Consider the following 19,180-nt stretch of genomic DNA (forward strand, 5'->3'; position numbering starts at 1 on the left):
CTCTTAACATCTCCACTGATCTTCAAGAGTCTTTCATCTTGAATGCTACCTAATTAAGTTCTCACTCCACAGCTTCCTCTCAGCATGATGCCAAGCTGATTGCTACAACAAAGGCTGTGACTTTAGAGCTGATATGTGTTCTTTTAAAGCTGCACTAATTGATATTTTTGTACAGGCAATGGAGAAATTGCCTGCATTTATATTATAGTTGTCACTTTTGGTGACAAACCCACAGAGAATAATCTGCAAAATTCTCTGTGCAATTTTAACACAACTCTCCAGAGAGATTTACCTTTGTTTATGTTTGACAGCCCACAACTTCACAGTTTGAGTTCGATCAATTCAATTTTGATAGTGCCAATTCACAGCAACAGTCACCTCAAGGCACTTTATGTTAGATAGACCCTAGAAGACCCTACAGAGAAAGCCCCAACAATCAGACGATCCCATACGAGGAAGCACGTGGCAACAGTAGGAAGGAAAAACATCCTTTTAAAAACGCTCGTAAAACCAGGCTCAGGGCAGGGCAGCCATCTCAGGAAGGAGACAAAAGACACACTGTGGAAGAGACCCAGAGATTATTAATAATCTGTGTATTTTGCATAGTTGACGTAGACCAAAACAAAGCTAAAAGATAAAGAAATGGTTACACTGCAAATTTATACTAATGTTTATCGACACCTTAAAGGACGGTCCGTGAAAATATTGTCAGACATAAACTGGTCGGTGGTGCAAAAAAGGTTGGGGACCGCTGCTCTAAGGCATCAATCAAGCAGGTTAAGCAAGCCCTAAATGTAAATAGTGCTGTCCAAAAGTTGAGCCACCCCTCATTTCTTTGGGTTTCAGGAAATGGATTTGTGTATTTATTGAAACAAGTGGAAAGGGGAAAAAAAGTTTCAAGCTTGTACAATAGCTTGAAAATCAGTATTTGGTATGACCACCTTTATTCTTCAACATGGCTTGAACTCTCATAAGCAAGCTTTCTTTAAGTGGTCTTCAGGAATAGTTCATTTAAGAATAGGTTGGCTTCAAAGCTCTTCTTGCTGAATACCTTTTGTTCTGTTGTCTGTAAAGATGAGCCCGCACCGCTTCAATAACGTTGAGGTCCGAGCTCTGGGAAGACTAATCCATGTAGCTGCCATCACCAGTGTGTGAATATGTGTGTGAATGGGTGGATGACTGAATGTGTAAAGCACTTTGGGGTCCTTAGGGACTCAGTAAAGCGTTATACAAACACAGGCCATTTTTACTATTGGAGGTCCATCTAGGTATGCTTTTACTGCATTTGCAGTGTGTTTGGGATCATTGTCATGCTGAAAAATGAAGCCACTGGCAATCACATGTTTTCTAGATGGTGCTGCATACATGGTCAAAATCTAACAGCACTTTTGTGTGTTCATAATGCCATCAGTTTTGACAAAATCCTTAACAGCACTGGCTGAAATCGAGCCCCAAAGCATGACAGAGCCACCACTGTGTTTTACAGATAGTTGTAGACACTGACTGCAGATGTCGGCAAAAGCAGAAGAAAGAAGTGAGAACAAAATCTGCATTTTTGCAACAGAAGATACAATTTAAAGTTGGTTTGTTGCTAAGTTGTCTGTGGTTTATCCCTTGAATTCATTACACTTAAATGAGTCATAGGTCAGTGTTTTGTGGCTTAAAAAACCAGAAGAAGACCAGGTCATGGTCTTCCTTGGAAGAAAAATATAAAGAAATGACTTTTGGACATCAGTTAGATTTACTTAGAAAAGCTAGTGTTTGTTTTTGTGTGAGATTGGCATGCAGCCCAAATATCTTTATTGTGTACAACATTTAATTTTCTGTCCCTAAAACCCAACGTCAAGCCAGCTTAATTTTTCTAATATTTCGATTTTTCTTCTTGTTAAATTTTCTTAGGATACCAGGAAGGGAATGCTACCGTTTCATATCTCTGATTTACAGTCTCCTTGAATGAGCAAAGACAAAGTGTGGCAAGGTTCAAGTCACAAATTTACCCTCTAAATGTGGAGCTAGTGCTAAGTTAATAACACAAAATTTTGCTTTTCTCTAATTGGCTTTTCAGTTCAACCTTGTGTTCTTTTGTATTCAAGATTTCTTCCTCCCTTCTTTTCTTGCCTTATTTTATTAATTTCTCTGTTTATCTGGTTTAATCGTGCATCTGCTTCCTTTCTTTTGTTGGTTATAATTCTCTCAGCTTTCGGGGGTTTTGTCCTTCTTCAATGACTTCAACTGCATCTTCCTGGGCTTTTAGTTCAGCCTGCAGAGTTTATCAAATTACTTTCAAACAAATACATGACTCACTTGTCAAGGTTAGCAGAGGTGGCTGCTAGGATTTATTAATGAGCCTGTGGCTTTAGGGAGAGTTAATAAAAAGAAAAAACAGCCCTGCTCTTACCCTGGGACATTGTCCAGCGGTTGTTATGTTAATCACTTAGGCCTAATTAATACCATGCATATTATTAGCAAAATGAACATTCAAATGCCAGCATGCGTTAATTACTGCTGCAGAAGTCCTCTAGCCTACATTTCTCTTGTGAATTTTTGACAGTCTGCCAGTGCTAATTTACCTGAAGCCCTCTCATCAGCGCCAGAAATTATTGTATAAGTTTACAGAGTCAACAGAGAGATGGAGGATAAAATGTGCATTTAACCCCCCCACAAAAACAGCAACTTTGAGGTGTTACTGAACTGCATCTCTTTAATGCAGAATTCATATTACCTGTGTGCTTTTCAGTGTCTCTGCTGTTTGACTGTCCATCCTAAAACGGTGCCTAACTCGTACACAGGATGTTTAATGGTTGTTTGAGATGATCCACGATCTGGTGGGCATATCTGTGTGCGTTTTTAGAGGGATTTCCTGATCTAAGCTCCAGTCCTTTCATTCTAAACAAACACCATTCAATGAGCCACAAATCCCTCGACTTATTGTTATTATTGAGGCAACGTGGGAAAAGGAAAAGGGCACTTACCTGGCTCACCTCCTCCTACTTTGACTTCAAACGACTATACGTGATAAGTCTGCATGCAGATATTTTCAATGTATTCACGTTTTTAACTCTTGCATCCAAATGAGCAATAAAGACTTACTCAGTAGGAATATATAGTTGTAGTATGGAAGGAAAAGACAGCTTGGTGGTTTTTAGGTTGTGCCTACAGGTCAGCACAGTTCAAGATATAGCAATTTATGTCAGCACCATTTCTGTGGTAAGAGAATGAAAACAGTGAGAGGGGGGAGCATTGTAATTTGGGTCAGCCAGTGTTGTTATATTTAAATGATGCGTGCCCCGACAGTAATGGAGTCAAGCCAAAGAGGGCTGTGTTAAAATTCTAGAAACCTATAGTAATATGAAGATGATCTCAGCCAACTTTAAACAGCTCCTTAATTAATCCTCCTCTTGCACACATAATTAATTGATTTACATGCTCACCTCCCCACAGCAGTCTCAAACAGTGCTTTCCTGCTGGGGAAGTTAATTGTCAGGTTAGACAGTCCCCCCACCCCCTGAGAATTTGCAGTCTGAATTATAATGATTTCAACTTTTTTTCCCAGCGTTTTGGCAGTCAACAGCCTAATGAATTATCCTGTGACACTTACATAAAGAAGTTTATGAAGCACAACAAATGGTATTTGTTGGCCGTACTGGGTACAGTACAACAAGAAATGTTTCTGCTTTTATTGCTAAGGGGGAGGCTGTTTTATGTTTTAAGAAGATCTGCTACTTGTCATTGTCTTCAGCGTCTTCAGTTGCATCCACACTGGAAGGAATCTGTAGTGTTGTGGCAACCACACACCACAGAAAGTCAATGACATTCAGTGAATTCAAGCAACTACATCCGAAAGAAATGCTAGCAGTGCTAAGGAGACAGGTCTGGAGATAAACAGGTCTTGAGCCGATAATTAAACCTAGACAATCACAACCTGGAACATCCACAAGTGATTAGCTGTCAGCTTGACATGACAAGCAAATCGCTTCAAGTATACAGTTTTAGCTGTTCCTGGTATTGCCTCTGATGTTATGTCAGTCTTCCGGCTTGGGAGTTAGCGCTCCGAACCCTCCTGTTACTAATGGGACTACTTTGCACTTCCACTTCTGCTGTCCTGTTGTTCCGTCAGGCCCTGGTGCTTCCCAGTTCTCTCATGCTCCTTCCTGATGTTGCTGTCCGCTGGGAGCAGCTGCTTATCTGTCTGGAACTTGAAGTCCCACAGAATCTTAGCCATGTTGTTCTCAACCACCTTCGGCAGTGTCGCTCATTGGGGACAAATCCATATGTGGCACCATTGGGGTGGCTGTGGCTCTCCCGATGCTTTCATCGGCGTGTGAATTTGTGTGTACATGTTAGATAGAAAGCACGTAGATGTAGGAAAAAAGTGCTTGTATGTACGTGTGTGGGTGAATGATATCTGCTGTATAACATGGTTTGAGTGCTCAAGTAGAGTTAAAAACTGCTATTTAAGAATCAGTCCATTTACAATGTTCCTGTACACCATCCTAGCCACCTGGGTGTTCCTTTCTGTGTTCAGGCTCTGACACTCATTATTTCTTAAATCTAAATGAAACAATTCTACGTAACTACGGAACAATTTCGTAGCTGTGAAGCCGACACAGCCTGTTAGCTTAGTTAGCGCAAAGATAGAAACACAGTATGCTATTTTTGCTTACTGCATTTTGTTGATATTAAACTAATGAGTTACTTAGAATTGTCAATTAGTAACACTTGTGATTTAGTAGCTCTGATGTTGATAGTAGGAGGATTAAATTAATTGTTGTTTCCAGTTTTTGTGCTGAACAACTTTAGCTAGCATTAGCCTTTCATTTAGCTCTTGTTAAGGAAGCAACCTCCAAATATCTCTAAATTACTTTTAGTATTACAACTACAATTATAGCTGTCACAGTGTAATTGTGTAATAATTACAGTGGTAATACTCTTACATTGTATTGTTTTTACAAGGTTAAACTTTGCAAGTCATATTGTACTGCCCCATTATATAGCTGTCTATTTTGTAGCTTGTTCTTTTCACGTCACATTTGTGCCTTACACCATAGCATCAGCAGATAAAACAAGGTGGCCATCTTTAGATATGCACTCTTGTCCTCAATCATCTGCCTGTGATTGTTCTCCTTAGGCTAAAGGACAGGAGACTGGGCTCAATGTATTTGCTATTGTTCACGGGTTTTCCCCAGAGTACTGGAGTCAGGACAGAAAAATTACCATCTTGGCCACAGCCTGCCAAGTCAACCAGTATTTTCCCTAGGTCTCTCCTGTGTTGCTTTCTTTCATTCACAGTCATTTCAAAGTCACCCGAGACCTTGAAAGGGAAAAAATATTTCTTTCTGAAATTCTTTAAAAATGATGTTTTTTTCTGAAAAAAGAACAAGGGAAAAAAGAGTTGTGTAAATAGTCTCAGACTACTTTCAAGGCTAAATAATTCAACGGTTTCTCATTATCAGCTCCACTCCCGTGAAGAGCAGACACCTTAAAACTTCACAAAGGCAAGTGGGCGTCCTCGCTTTTCATTGTCTCTCTATGCTACAACTAAATCTGACATTATTCTAATTAATGAGATGAGTTCATTACTGCTCTTGGGGTTAATGTGTTGTCCTCCACAGATTAGTGAAGGGATTTCACTTTTGCTGGAGTACCTAATTAGATCACAGTGGGTGCTGCCTGCTTAAATAGATGGAATAATGAAAGTCGTCACTCTTCTCAGCAGCAACTTGATTACTGCGCCCTATCTCTGCTCATAAAAGGCTCACATTCACCTGGAACAGGACTCAGTGAAAGGAATTCAATTATATGTATCAATAAAACAGCAACAGCACTTTCTTTTTAAGTTTGAGTTGGACTAACTTGGCTGTGATGATCAGAATTCTTGGGCCAAAACTGCCATCTAAAGGACCGAGACAGTACTGCAGTCATACATTGTTACGCATCGAGGTTAAGGTATTACTGTTTCTGGACACAAAATTAACAAACCATATTTGAGAAATTAGTAATAAATTAGCATGCGGCAGAGGAATACACAAATGCTGCATCTAAAGTTACAGAGATCATGATCATCTCTTTCGTACAGTCTGTTTTATTCTTGAACAACCGTAATACATAAGTGTTAAGAATAATTAGTTTCTATACAAAAAACATGATAATGTGATTTTCTAAATGAACATTCCTTTAATTTGTAAGAAAATTGTAACGTACGTGTATTGACATCAGTATCATGTCCTGTATGATCCTGTTATTATAAATAAAAATCATTTCTGATATAATAAAAATGGAAAACACTTTATCACAAAGGTTTTAAGCTCTTATTCAAAGTGTTTGTGTGTTCTCCTTCCATTTCTGCTTAAAAATGCTCACTGGCCACTTATTATCACTACTTACACCTTGGTAGTACCCTGTTGTCTATGGCAAATTCTGATCATACCATGTGAACGTGGCAACAGAGTTCATCAGAGCAGGCAATGATTTTACAATGTGTAGCTGAGTTTTGATGAGTGTGTAGTATGTTTTCTGTCTTTATCTTACAGAAGTGCTACCTGGTGAATTACAGTTGCCTTACTATCAGCTTGAAGCACTCCGACAATTCTCCTCTGACGTGTGACAAGGCATTTTCACCCAGCAAACTTCTGCTCTCTGAATATTTTTCTCTCTCTCTCTCTTTTTTTTGACCATTCTCTAGAACCTCTAGAAATGACTGTGTGGGAAAATCCCAGTGAGATGAGCAGTTTCAGAAATACTCTGACCAGCCTGTCTGATACCAAGAACCATGCTAAGTCACTTCGAGCACCTTCCTTCTACATCCTGATGCTCAGTTTGAACTTCAGGAGGTCATCGTGACCATGTCTGCATGCATCAAGTTGCTGCCATGTGATTGGCTGATTATATATATGCGTTAATGAGCCGTTGAACAAGTGTACCTACAAAAAATCTTTAACCTCAATGACATTCAGTACCTTTATGTTCTTTTATAGCTACACTATTTAAGATATTAGTATTAAGAGAATAAACAGAAAAACTGAAGGCTATTCGTAGTGTAAAATAAGTAATTGCAACACACAAATTGTCTCACACTGCAGGTCCTAAAATATATACAATTTCCCTCGGGAGATGTTGCAGACCAAAGCAAGGTTAAAATCACACTTATTATTTGGTTTACAGTCATTAAATGGCCTGAAACAAAACTCCAAATTAATGTTAATCCTGTTTTGTGCGTTTTACAGATATATTCAAAGCAGTAACTGCTAGCTTAAAATGCTCAACTTTAAACCTTGATTCTTTGCACGTAATCCTAAATGTCTCCCTTATATGCATCTTTATACTGTTAAGAATACAACGGCAGGGCTGTTGTATCACTGAGGTCACATCCTCTGCAGTTTTTACCTACTTGGCACTTTAGAAAGCTGAGTAAAATTCAGCATTCTTTAATTAAAATGCTAATATGGTGATTGTTTTTTTTTATCAGCCAATTTCTGTCATTTATAAATGAACGTATTCCTAAGAGACTTAAACGTGTGAGAGAGTTTGAATGACCTTAAATCCTGACTACATTATGGAAAACTAAAATAAGTCATCTTAATAATTAAAAGTCGTTTTGCATTGCTAATTGTATCAAATGTATTTGGCAGCTAGCATTTGATATGTACACAATTCCACTAGTAATTCTATTGTTTTGTACTTATTTATTACTTGTGTATATGACATTGCACAAATCCAAATATCATTTTTGTCCTTTGTTTTCTTTTTCACATTAATCCCACTGCCTCGAAGCTTCATTTTCTCTGTTGGGCTTCTTAAAATTCACCTAATCTCTATTGCCCGTCCCACCCACTTATCGTGTGGTTTTGTAGTGTCTTCTAAGAGGAGAATATTGAGTAGCATATTGCACTCAGACACTAGTCATTAGGCACAGGAACTGTTGTCTTTGAGATAGGCTGAAGTGGTGGAGGAGAAACAGGAGGAGGGATTATGAGACTAATTCCCTCATAACTTTTTCCCCTCATTAATTTTGTTGGAGGGCATGAGATTCTTTAAATGCTAATGTCCAATAAAGATGTCAGCAATGACATTTTACAGTGACTGCACAGATGTGAACAAGGTTGACTGTGTTGTTGTGGAAGAACTTTTCCCACTCGCCTCATCTTACTTGTCTCACATGTTAATTTGAAGGATCCTTTATTGGGATTAAACATAACGTTCTGACACGTACACTTACTTATCCTTCTTATATTCAAACAAGGTCAGATGCAACGGGTATGTCCTGTCCTCAAAATAACTTTGTGGTACTGCTTGAGTCTAGCAAGAAAAAAATATTGGCAACCACCAGCGGTACCCCTCAGCCTTCTAGTAGACACACAAAATCCTACGTCACCTCATTGTCAAGTTATCGCACTCACATGATTTTCAGAAAACTTAACTCTGAGCTGGAGGTCGAGGTCATTGAGATTCAAACTCATCCGAGATTTTTAGTAGACACACCTATGACATCAATATGAAGCTCCTACATGGCCTCTTTCTTGAGTTACCTCATTCACAAAGTTAAGTGTCCCAGCCACGATGACAATAATCCCATGAGATTCTTACAGCTGAGGGGTAAAAACCTAGACACAAAACCCCAAAATCAAACATTTCCAGAGGAAATAAACTTTAATTCACATACAATTTGATTCTATTTAATATACATACAATCAAGTATATTTAGAGGAAATTGATCGAGGTCAACGTGGCAACAAGTTGATGAGCCACCAAGAGAAATACATCCTTATTTGTCATCATAGCACACGCACCGATGTACAAAAAGGCAATCCTGTATTTCCTTAACAGCACCCATTAATCACCTAAAAACAAAGGACAAAAATCACTAACACTTCCAGAGTAAAATCAGTCCTTACAATCCCACTACACTGAATTAGTGTCCAAAAGGTAGCAGGTGAAATGTATCTGTACGCAGCTCCTTTGTTTTCTCCTCCAAGGACAAATCATCGTCCGAAAATCCCTTTTGAAGGGATACGATTGTTTCGACACACAGTCATTCTGCTGAGGCTGACCACATTGCCAAGCTGCAGTCGGCCCTGCGCAGCACCCTTTGGGAGTTTCATGAAAATGCGGCGACACTAAAGGTTTGCATAATATCGGTCCCTGTTCATGTAATCTCTGTACGCAAACTTGGCGTCTCTCTTGCTGTGCGGGATCCGTCCGAACGGCGCATGGTCGTTGAAACACGAGTCGAAGACCTCGTCGACTATTTTCTCCGCCTCGGCTCGGCTAATTTTCCTCACGGCCAGGATGGAGCGAAGGGCGCGGCCTCGGACGCACTCCTGTCCAAGGAAAGCACACGAGTTTAGTTTGAAATGGAAGCTGCGAGCTAAAATCTGCAAATAATTTTTGACCGGTGAAAGTACCTGATGATGCCGCTTTAAGCCGAAGTTGAATCTAGCAACTTCGTTGGTGAAGGAGCAGTCTCCGCTCAGGTTAGCTGCCCGGATCTGAAACAGAGGCACCAAAAACTAGAATCTTTGAGGAGCTTCACTCTGTGAGGCTTAACCAAATCCTCCCAGAATCCAGTCTCACTACTCATCAGTAAGCTTCACGATGCTTCCAGACACTTTGTCAGGGGGGGAGCAACATTAGGGAATCTAAACAGCTGATGCCTCCCTACTGTTGGAAATTCCAGGTCATTCTCAGTGGAGCTTTTGTACACTAGCAGCATTATGGAACCACTCTTGTTATTCGGTCCCAGTTTTCTTGTGAAAAGAAGACTTCACCACTCACCTCTGAACAGGCCAGATGTCTGAAGTTATTGAACCAGTCCACATGGGCCCGGCAGTGGTCAAAGGCATGTATGAGCTCATGCGTGACTACTCGGTTCATGTGGGACTGCTGGTGGATGTTGTTCTGACACAAAACGATCTGGGGAAAAAAAACCAACACAAATACGGTCAGTTCTCATAGGCCCGCACGGTCTGCAACACCTCTGTTCTTGTGTTTCCTACCTGAGACGAGGCCGCGTCAAATCCGCCGCTGACCGTCCCGTCACAGTCCTCACAGGAAAAGTGCCGATCTTTAAACACTTTACTGCATCCAGAGTGGAAAAGTGAAAACACTGTGACGCTCTTTATTTTGTAAAACTGTGCTTTGGCATATTTGTCACACTAACATGTTTAAGATCAAACAAATTGTAATATTAGACAAAGATAACACTAGTTAATACAAAGTGCAGCTTTTAAAAGATTATTTCATTTATTAAGGGAAAAAACTGTCCAAACCTACCTCACCCTTTGTGAAAAAGTAACTGCAATTAGAACTGCAATCAAGTGTTTTAAACAAACTGGTAATGAGTCTTTCACATCAGTGGGGAAGAATTTTCTCCCACTCTTCTTTACAGCATTGTAATTTATTTTGGGGGGGTTTAGCCATTCAGAGGTGGACTTGCTGGATCGTGCTGCAGAACCCAAGTGTGCTTGAGGTTCAGAGCATGAAATGATGACCGAGCTTACAAGCAGTCCAGACCATCACACCACCATGTTTGATTGTTGGTAAGATATTCTCCTTAGTTTAATACCAAATGTAACAGGACACAAAACCTTTCAGAAAGTTCAACTTTTGTCTAATCAGTCCAGAAAATATTTTCCCAAAAGTTTTGGGAATCCTCATCTCAAATGTGAGACGAGCCTTTATGTTCTCTTTGGTCAGCAGTGGTTTTCTCCTTGGGACTCTCCCATGGATGCCCAGTCTCTTTCCTATTGTTGAATCATGAACTCTGACCTTAGATGAGACAACTGAGGCCCGCAGTTCTTTAGTTGTTGTTCTGAGTTCTTTTGTGACCTCCTGGGTGAGACATCAGTGCACTCTTAGAGGCACTCCTGGGAAGGTTCATCACATCACTTTTTAAGAGCTTTTAGACGACTTCACTTTGTTGAACAGGTTCTATTTAAAAGATTTCTTAAACGTCTGGTGGTAAACAGGCCTGGATGTGGTTAAAGAAATTGAACTCTGCTTTCCAAAAACAAAAAAAAACGTTGAAATATTATGACAGGTAACTCATGTAGGGTGGGCGATTACTTTTTCACACAGGGCCAAGAAAGTTTGGGTAGGCAAAAATGTATTTATGTTTTGGGGAAGTGAAAATGTCAGTGAATTTGTTAGTCTGGAAAAATTTGAAATGGCTTTTTGAGCATTTGTACTTAAGATTTTTATATGTATATAGTAGCTGTAAAACGAATAATCTGCAGCAAAGTTAAACTTGTAAAACTGTTCATTTCGAGTGTTTGTTAATAATAAAAAGCAACAGCAAGAGTATCCCCCCTTTCCCATTTGTTGGGACTGCTCTGTATATAGGTATCGCTACAGTAATATGAGACTAACAGTGGAAGGTCAAGCGTGGTACTTTATTTTGAAGTGGCACGTACCATCCTGAACTCTTCATGGCACTGAGGAGGAGTTTGGCGTAAGGACCTGTGAGAGAAGCACACAAGCTAGTTAGCATTATCATTCACTGCTAACTGGATCAGCTAACGCTAAAAGTGCTGCCAATACAGACTGTGACTTTGTACGCTGCAAAAGGCATGCAGTCCCCCGAACCGGCAGGTATTTGCTTCTTACTGCTGAGGTAACGTTCCCTTTTAAAAAAGTAGCTAACACTGATACTCACTGGTTTCCACTGCGAACTGTAACATGACCTGACACTTGTGGTTGAAAGTGAACAGGCTCTCTGCGATCGAGGTCTTTTTGAGCTCTCCCGGTTTTCTCTCCGGGAATAAGTCATATCCATATTCCTCCTCTTGTTTAGTCTGGTCCATTGTGCGAAATGCCCAGAATATGAAAATGTCAGCATGAAGGTCCTCCTGGTTAGCTGCAGACAGCTAGCAGGAGGGGTCGTCACTGTTTTGTAGGTCACGTGGGACATTTAGGTCAAAGGTAATGAATATGGAAATTGAGTTTGTTATCGCTGACGTCACTATTATGAAAAATAAAAATAAAACATAGAAATATAATTCAAAGAAATGCGGAGAGCAATAAAATATTAGCCTTTTATATAGTTAATTGGCTAGACTACGGTGAAGATCGTCTATTCGGAATGGGCAGGAAAGTCGTTAACTCGAAGTGGGTCTGAGGACCAAAATTAAACCAGTGTATCAAACGTTTTCATTTATAAGCTGAGTATATTTTGTGTTTCGTAGTTAATGTACTGTCAATGTACAGGCGTGTCAGCTTATAACAAATTATATGGAGTGACATTTGTGCCTTTATTATCCAGTCAATAGATTTGCGATCCAAAATATAGATTTGGAGGCAGAGTCCGTGCAGGTTTGGAAATGTGAGTTCAAAATGCATATCTAAAAGCTTTCGATTTTATCTTTTGATGCTAGCCATCCACTGGCGAGTCTTCACTGGAGTGACAGCTTGAAATCATCCACAGTCAGGGAACTTAGATATTTTTACTTGCAATAAAAATACACTGCCTTTAATTTTAAACTTCTCATGTTTGGGCGCACATTAAAGTCACCAAAGTGACCCCACACTAACATAGACGATCTCTGGGTACGTGCAGCGCTGCTCACGCAGAGCAAAGGCTGCTGGGACTTTGCTGTCATGGCTGCGAACGTAAACAGAAAGCTGTGAATAAACGGCACTTTTTCTTGTAGTTTTTAGCCAAACTAACGGAAGCTAAACTCTAACTGTGAAGCGGGAAGAGAAGTAACAGGTATTTCACACGTTTTGAGCAGCAACAGTCCGTTTATTTTATTTAAGTAAAGCAATGTTTTTGCTAGCCAGCTAGCTTCTAGCCAAAGAAGCGTGACGGCGTGATTCTCGTGTTTTCCTCCCGACTGCCGCACGAACCCAAAGGCGACAAGTGCCGCTAAGAGTTTGTCCCCCAAACAAATGTGTGTTTCACAGGGAGGGACATGTCCGTGGGAAACAAAGCCGCCGAGTTACAGCTTCAGATGCGGCAAAATGTGGAGGAGCTGCACAGCTTCGTGAGGGAGCTGGAGAACTGGGAGGCGGACATCAAGACGAAGGATGAGGAGCTGAGGACAGGGGTGGTTCAGGAGGTTCAGGTATGCCCCCCGCTGCAGACAGCTCGCGAGGTTCTTGGTGAACTGAAGTCCGTCCAGGTGTCAGCAGCTTCTTGTCTCTGTTGTAGAAAACACTCCCTCCAGTGAGGAACAGGGACTACAGAGCCAAGAAAAGGGAGAAAAAGAAGAAGAAGGAGGAGGAGGTTACTGGAGATGGTGACACAAAAACAGAGGAGGCCAAACAGGCTTCGAGAATAAAATCATACGACTATCAATCCTGGGACAAGTTTGATGTGGTATTTTTGAAAACCTATAAAACACACTTGGCTTTAGAAGTAAAACTTGTATGCAATCTGCTACAACTTTTATTTAATTTGTTTGATTTGTTGTGGCAGGAAAAGGTTCTGGAAGAAATGGATAAGGAGGAAGATTGTCCTGCAGAGTCCAACGAGTCAGACTCGGAGGAAGCTGCAGTAGATCCAGAGAAAGCGCTGGCCGAGAAGGAAAAGGTGGATATTATATGTGAGGCATTAAAAAAAGGAAAAATAGATGTAGTACTGTACAGGCCAATCACGATCAACCCAATGTACGACATAGGGTTTTACAGGGGCTTGCAGTCACGATGTAGCTATGGTGTAGATGTCCTGCTGAAGGATAAATCTCCAATCAGGTGATCATGCAGGATACATCAAAATAAGTTATATAATCTGAAAGGGTCTGATACTCCTTCAAGGCCAATATAATGTTTTCTTTTTAATACAGTCATATTATAACCAAAAACTGCCTTTTTAAAGTGTTTTCCAGGTAAAAACACATCAAACATGTGAGCTATTTGATTACTCTATGTCACAGACATTTGATTATTGCAGTTTTTGCCTGAAACTATGATTTATCCCATTATATTCCAAGTTTCTTATAGAGAGTGTGCACGTGTATTCATATATGAGTCCTTACTAACAACTTTTTTTTTTGTCAGATGTTGTTGATTATTCATTTGTGGCGTTCCATAGCCAATGTTCCCCTCAACATGGATGAGCAGTGATTCTCTCGTCTCATCTTTACTTTTTAAAATTTCATGTATTGGCCTTTATAAGTCTAGATACCGATATATCTGCATATGGTTAATGGGAACTTACATATGTTATGTTGTAGGATTTACAAAGATCAGAAGCCCCCCCCCACACACACACACACACTTTACAGCTATATTTTCTGTTTAATTTTCAGGGTAACAATTTTTTTAAAGATGGGAAGTACGATGACGCGATTGAATGTTACGCGAGAGGAATGGCTGCCGATCCTTACAACCCCGTGCTTCCCACAAACAGAGCTACATCATTCTTCAGGCTCAAAAAGTGAGTCAGAGCACCAAGAATGAAATCACACAATTAGAATGTTTGTGTAGTTTTTTGAATTTTATTTTTTTCATTATTTTTTCCATTTTGTGTTTGTGCAGGTACGCTGTGGCTGAGTCTGACTGCAACCTGGCAATTGCTCTTGACAGCAAGTATTTCAAAGCGTACGCGCAGAGAGGAGCAGCACGGTTTGCGCTGAAGAAGTATGAACCTGCATTGGAAGGTAACACGCGTACCAACAAGACAGTATATTTTAATTTGAGCGCCCTTAGATGACAGTAAAAATATCCTCTGTAGACTACGAGATGGTTCTCAAGCTTGAGCCTGACAACACGGAAGCACAGAATGAAATAAAGAAAATCAGAGAGGTGGGTTAGTGCACAATGTGTGTTTGTGTGCACACAGTCAACTTGGCGGTTCATCCTCTTTGATCTTCTCCTGTGTCCGCTTCAGGCCCTTGGACATCAGGTGGCTGCCGTCGCAAGCAAAGCTGCAGAGCCCCTGGAGGCCCCTGCAGTTGATCCTGATCAACAGGGACGGATAGAGGAGCAGCAGAGGAGACAGGAGGCGGTTTTCCAGAAGGACAGAGTAGGATTTTTGATGATGATTCATGAAGGTTTTCATGATTTTAGCAGTGTTTCTGCTTTCTTCCAAAAGATCTTAAGTGATGAGGGTTATTGTGTCTCTAGGGGAATGCCTACTTCAAAGAAGGGAAGTATGAAGCAGCTGTAGAGTGCTATACCCGAGGCATGGAGGCAGACCACATGAACGTGCTGCTGCCCGCCAACAGAGCCATGGCTTATCTCAAGCTGGAGAAGTAAGGATACTTTTTCTTGACACACATTAAAAAGGCCTTCTTGTTTCTGACTGGCTTTGTTTTTCCTTTTCTTCTGCTGCAGGTTTAAGGAGGCGGAGGAGGACTGCACTAAAGCCATTTTCCTGGACAGTACTTACTCCAAGGCTTTCGCCCGGAGAGGTACAGCCAGAGTGGCACTAGGAAAGCTGGAAGAGGCCAGACAAGGTGCAGTGTGTTTGTGTTTTTATGAGCCCAAAAAACGACATTGTGTCTTCTGTCTGTTTGCTGTTGGGTTGGTTTTAATCTTCACTTCTGTTTGTGTGTCTCACAGACTTTCAGCAGCTGTTGAAACTGGAACCTGGAAACAAGCAAGCCCTTAACGAACTCCAGAAACTGCAGATGGTATGTGTCAAAATCCAGTCATTAGCCCAAAACTAAGAAGTAGTCATAGAAGAAGAAAAACAATTAAATAATGAGTCAAAAGCATTAGCTCCATTAGCTTCTGATGTCTTTATTGGGCTTGAGATTTTTCTCCTCTCACTTTAGTCTTTCTCCTGGTGTTAGTACACAGGCTCCAGTGGCCGTCTGCAGGCTGTGAACGGCTCACAGATGAGAACAGTCCAACCAATAGACAAAGCAACACACCTTCGCTCAACCGTGAGTAGCAAATGTCTGTTTAAAAAGCATTTCCTGGATTGCAAGCGTCACTCTTGGCACCCCTTAGACTAGTGTATTTGTATTCTAATATGAACTATGTGAAAGTGGATTTTTGATCCAGCGGAGCTCCGTTTGTACACGCTGCTGAGAGAAGACAAACACTTATTTTGCCATTGCTTGCATGCTATTTTGTTTTGTTTTGTTTTGCAGGCCCATACAAATCTTCAGTGCACATGTGACTTTTATTATGTTAATTTTAATCTTTCCTGGAATGACCAGAATCAGCGGTGGGGTCCTTTTAATTTTTTAAAGCTTGACAAACCTTTTTTTTCTCTGCAGAAACCTCTGAGGAGGATAGACATCGAGGAAATCAGCGGAAAGGTTGTGGTTCCCGAGGGGGCATCAGGTGCATACAAGCCCTTGGTGCAGGAAGTTGTGAAGGAAGTAGAGGAGGCGTCTTCTCCCCTGTCTACATCCCCCAGCGCCAAGATGATCAAAATTGAAGAGCTGTCAGAGGTCCCTTCACAGGCATCAGAAAAGTAGGTGTCAGCATTTTTGAGTATTGCTCTTAACTTTTCTGCACTAATTGCTATTTTATTGTATCAGTTTTTGTCCTATTAAAAGTTATTCTTCATTTCACCAGACAGCCCAAACAACCAGAGCAGGCAGAAACCGTTCATCCTCCTCCTGAACCATCAACCGAACCTTCCTCAACAGGAACAGACCTGCCTCCTCCACCAACAAACAGCTTCCAGCTGGAGGCGGACCTCCGCAGGATTGGAAACTGGCCCGAAACTGTTTACAGATATCTGAAGGTGAGCCTCCATGCGCTTTTCTTTGTCCCGTCTTCCTCCCCTCACCCCACCAAGTCGCAGCAGATGAGCCTGGTTCTGCTGTTAAAAGGAAGTTCTTCCTTCCCACTGTTGCCAAAGCGCTTGCTCATAGTGTCATATGATTGTGGGGGCTTTCTCTGTTTTCATTATATTTTTGTAGAGTGTTTACCTTACAATAAAAAAGCGCCTTGAGGCAACTGTTATTGTGATTGGGCGAGTATAAATAAAATAAAATTGAATTGAATTTCTATCAAGTTATCAAAGATTTTTGGCTAACAGGAAATAGCTGTTCTGAACCAAATGTTTAAAAAAATGAAAATAGGCTGTTGGAGTTTGTTTTAGCTGAAATTGTCGTCTTTGTTCTTGCTTTTTTTGTTTGTCTTGTGTTTTTATGTACAGCAAATAAAATCTGAGGCTTACGCCAAGATTTTCCACAACTCCCTCGAACCTGATATCCTCAATCTTATCCTGAGGACTCTACATGACTTCTACATTAAGTAAGTTCTTTTTTTCTTTTTTTTTAAATGGTGTCTACGTCAAAGTTATGGTTAATCGTAGTATTATTATGCATTAAGCATCCTGTTATTTTCAGTCATACTCAGACAAATAGGTGCAGCTAAACTCTTAAAGTAGTGAACACGTGTAGCTCTGTAGTGGATTTAAAAAACAGCTTTGTTTGCAGGAATGAAGAGCCGGCCGTCATACTGGAGACTCTCAGGAGTCTTGCGAGCGTGAGGCGCTTCGATATGGCTGTTATGTTCATGTCATCACCAGAGAAGAAAGGTGGAGTCTTTACATGATGCGCCGCTGCAAACGGCTCATAGTTTCACTTTGTCTTTTTCATCCACATTTTTTCCAGCATATTGATCATTTCTGGGGGGGGTTTCTTTTCCTCACAGTGCTCAAAGAACTGTTTGACTTTCTTCACCAAGCCGACCTGGACAGATCATCTATCACGGCTTTGCAGAAGAAGTATGGCGTGTAATTGCATTGAATGGAAATTTGGCGCCTCAACAGACTTTGGATTTCAGAGAAAACCAAAAAAATTAGCTGTTGTTTGTTTGCTGAATAAACTTTTGTTTAATAAGACTGCAGAGCTGTGAATCTTTCCTCTGGAAAGGCGCTGTCGTTTTCTGTCATAAGCGAGTTTATTTAAAGTTGGAGGCTGGGAATTCAGTTTCAGCTGCATTTTAATAAAAAATAAAGAAAAACTTTTCACAGAGGTTCACTTGACTGTTGATTAAGATAGACTCTGCAATTTGCAAATGCAATAAAAGCAGATGTTTACCTTCAATAGCAAGAAATTGTTCAGAAATGTAAATGGCACCAAGTTATTAATCACAGATCCTTTATGGGGTTTTTGGAATATCTAGGCAGGCATACAGAGGCGATATTTAAACGTACCACTCCCAAATTTAAGTTTGTAAAAGTTTAATTGAGAATTAAAGGTTTTAATCAAATTTTAGTTGTGTTAAAACTCTGTAACAATATGAATGGGTCTGTTTGAGCAGTTTGAAGTAAGCCAAGAAAACTAAATACGTTTTCAGTAAACTGAACACCAAATAAAGAATCATTTTTTTAATGTGTTTGGACTTAGATAATTTGATGAGTCTCCCCAGGTGTGAGAAATGGAAGAAAATGACTTTTAGTAAATACCCAAGCTGTTGAGTCTTAATAAAAGTCAGGAAAATGTGGAACCGAAAGGTTGATTCTGTTCATCTGGACGCAGCGTTTTCAGTGGAAGAAACGTTTGGTCCAATCCAAGTGACGTCTTCAGTCTCAGCTGACTGCAGGTTTCCCCAATCTTGTAAACAGTACATTTGCATAATGACTGAAATTAGCAACACTGAATGAACAATGGGCTGTGAGGTTAGTTCATTGATCAATATGCAAATTGTCATGATCAGTGTTGGTCAAGTTACTTGAAAAAAGTAATCAGTAACTAATTACTGATTACTTCCCCAAAAAAGTAATCCCGTTACTTTACTGATTACTTATTTTCAAAAGTAATTAGTTACTTAGTTACTTTTAAAAACACGATTTACAACCTGAATAGGTGATAAAGTGATAGATCTTTCAGCCCAATTCTACTTTTTCTGCATAATCCATCATACAAAATGTAATCAAATGGAAAAATCTCTTTTTTTTTAACTTGTTTTATCAGTTTTAATCTTTTAACTTTATGCATCAAGCAAAAATGAAATTATATGCAACATTCTCTGACTTGAAGAAATTAGTTTAACATTTAAACCTATTTTCTGCACATTCCAGCACATAAAATAAAATATTTTTTTTGTGTTTACACTCAGTCTTTCAAATAGATGCAAGTAAAACACAGCAGAAAATAAATAACATCAAAGACTCGGCGGTCCTGTTGCTCTATTTTCACCTGTAAAGCAGGAGTGAGATAGGCGGAGGTGTGCTCTGGTGCAGGTGTGCCGCAGCGGTCAGTGGAAGGATACGGCAGCTTCTCTGTGAATTTCCCATTACGTGGTAGCGCACTCGGTGCTTGTTTAGGGGTTT

At 40.3% G+C, this 19,180-nt stretch overlaps 2 protein-coding genes across 4 annotated transcripts; one reads left to right on the top strand and one right to left on the bottom strand.

Annotated features, from left to right (window-relative positions):
• Positions 1 to 8,627: 8,627 nt before the first annotated feature.
• atp23 (ATP23 metallopeptidase and ATP synthase assembly factor homolog) lies at positions 8,628 to 12,012 on the bottom strand. The gene is made up of 6 exons (XM_084910470.1): positions 11,651 to 12,012; positions 11,409 to 11,454; positions 9,993 to 10,074; positions 9,772 to 9,909; positions 9,402 to 9,485; positions 8,628 to 9,317 (listed from the first exon to the last, which is right to left on the bottom strand). Exons 1-6 carry the CDS (start codon positions 11,796 to 11,798, stop codon positions 9,114 to 9,116), a joined length of 702 nt encoding a protein of 233 aa, XP_084766596.1. The 5' UTR covers positions 11,799 to 12,012; the 3' UTR covers positions 8,628 to 9,113.
• Positions 11,455 to 17,746, top strand: rpap3 (RNA polymerase II associated protein 3). 3 transcript variants are annotated; one of them, XM_084910467.1, is made up of 17 exons: positions 11,455 to 11,586; positions 12,898 to 13,058; positions 13,145 to 13,312; positions 13,412 to 13,525; positions 14,244 to 14,371; positions 14,473 to 14,594; positions 14,669 to 14,739; positions 14,825 to 14,959; positions 15,061 to 15,188; positions 15,271 to 15,392; positions 15,499 to 15,569; positions 15,732 to 15,824; positions 16,164 to 16,363; positions 16,468 to 16,639; positions 17,057 to 17,154; positions 17,340 to 17,440; positions 17,557 to 17,746. In XM_084910467.1, the coding sequence occupies exons 1-17, from the start codon at positions 11,565 to 11,567 to the stop codon at positions 17,640 to 17,642; spliced, it is 1,992 nt and encodes a 663-aa protein (XP_084766593.1). In that variant the 5' UTR covers positions 11,455 to 11,564; the 3' UTR covers positions 17,643 to 17,746. The 3 variants fall into 3 exon arrangements, with proteins under 3 accessions (XP_084766593.1, XP_084766595.1, XP_084766594.1); XM_084910469.1 differs by having other exon boundaries at positions 11,495 to 11,608; XM_084910468.1 differs by lacking the exon at positions 11,455 to 11,586 and adding an exon at positions 12,406 to 12,703.
• The last annotated feature ends 1,434 nt before the right edge of the window (positions 17,747 to 19,180 follow it).

The sequence above is a fragment of the Perissodus microlepis genome, chromosome 17, assembly GCF_051167445.1.
Source record: "Perissodus microlepis isolate ML-2025 ecotype Zambia chromosome 17, ASM5116744v1, whole genome shotgun sequence".
Taxonomy (NCBI): Eukaryota; Metazoa; Chordata; class Actinopteri; order Cichliformes; family Cichlidae; genus Perissodus; species Perissodus microlepis.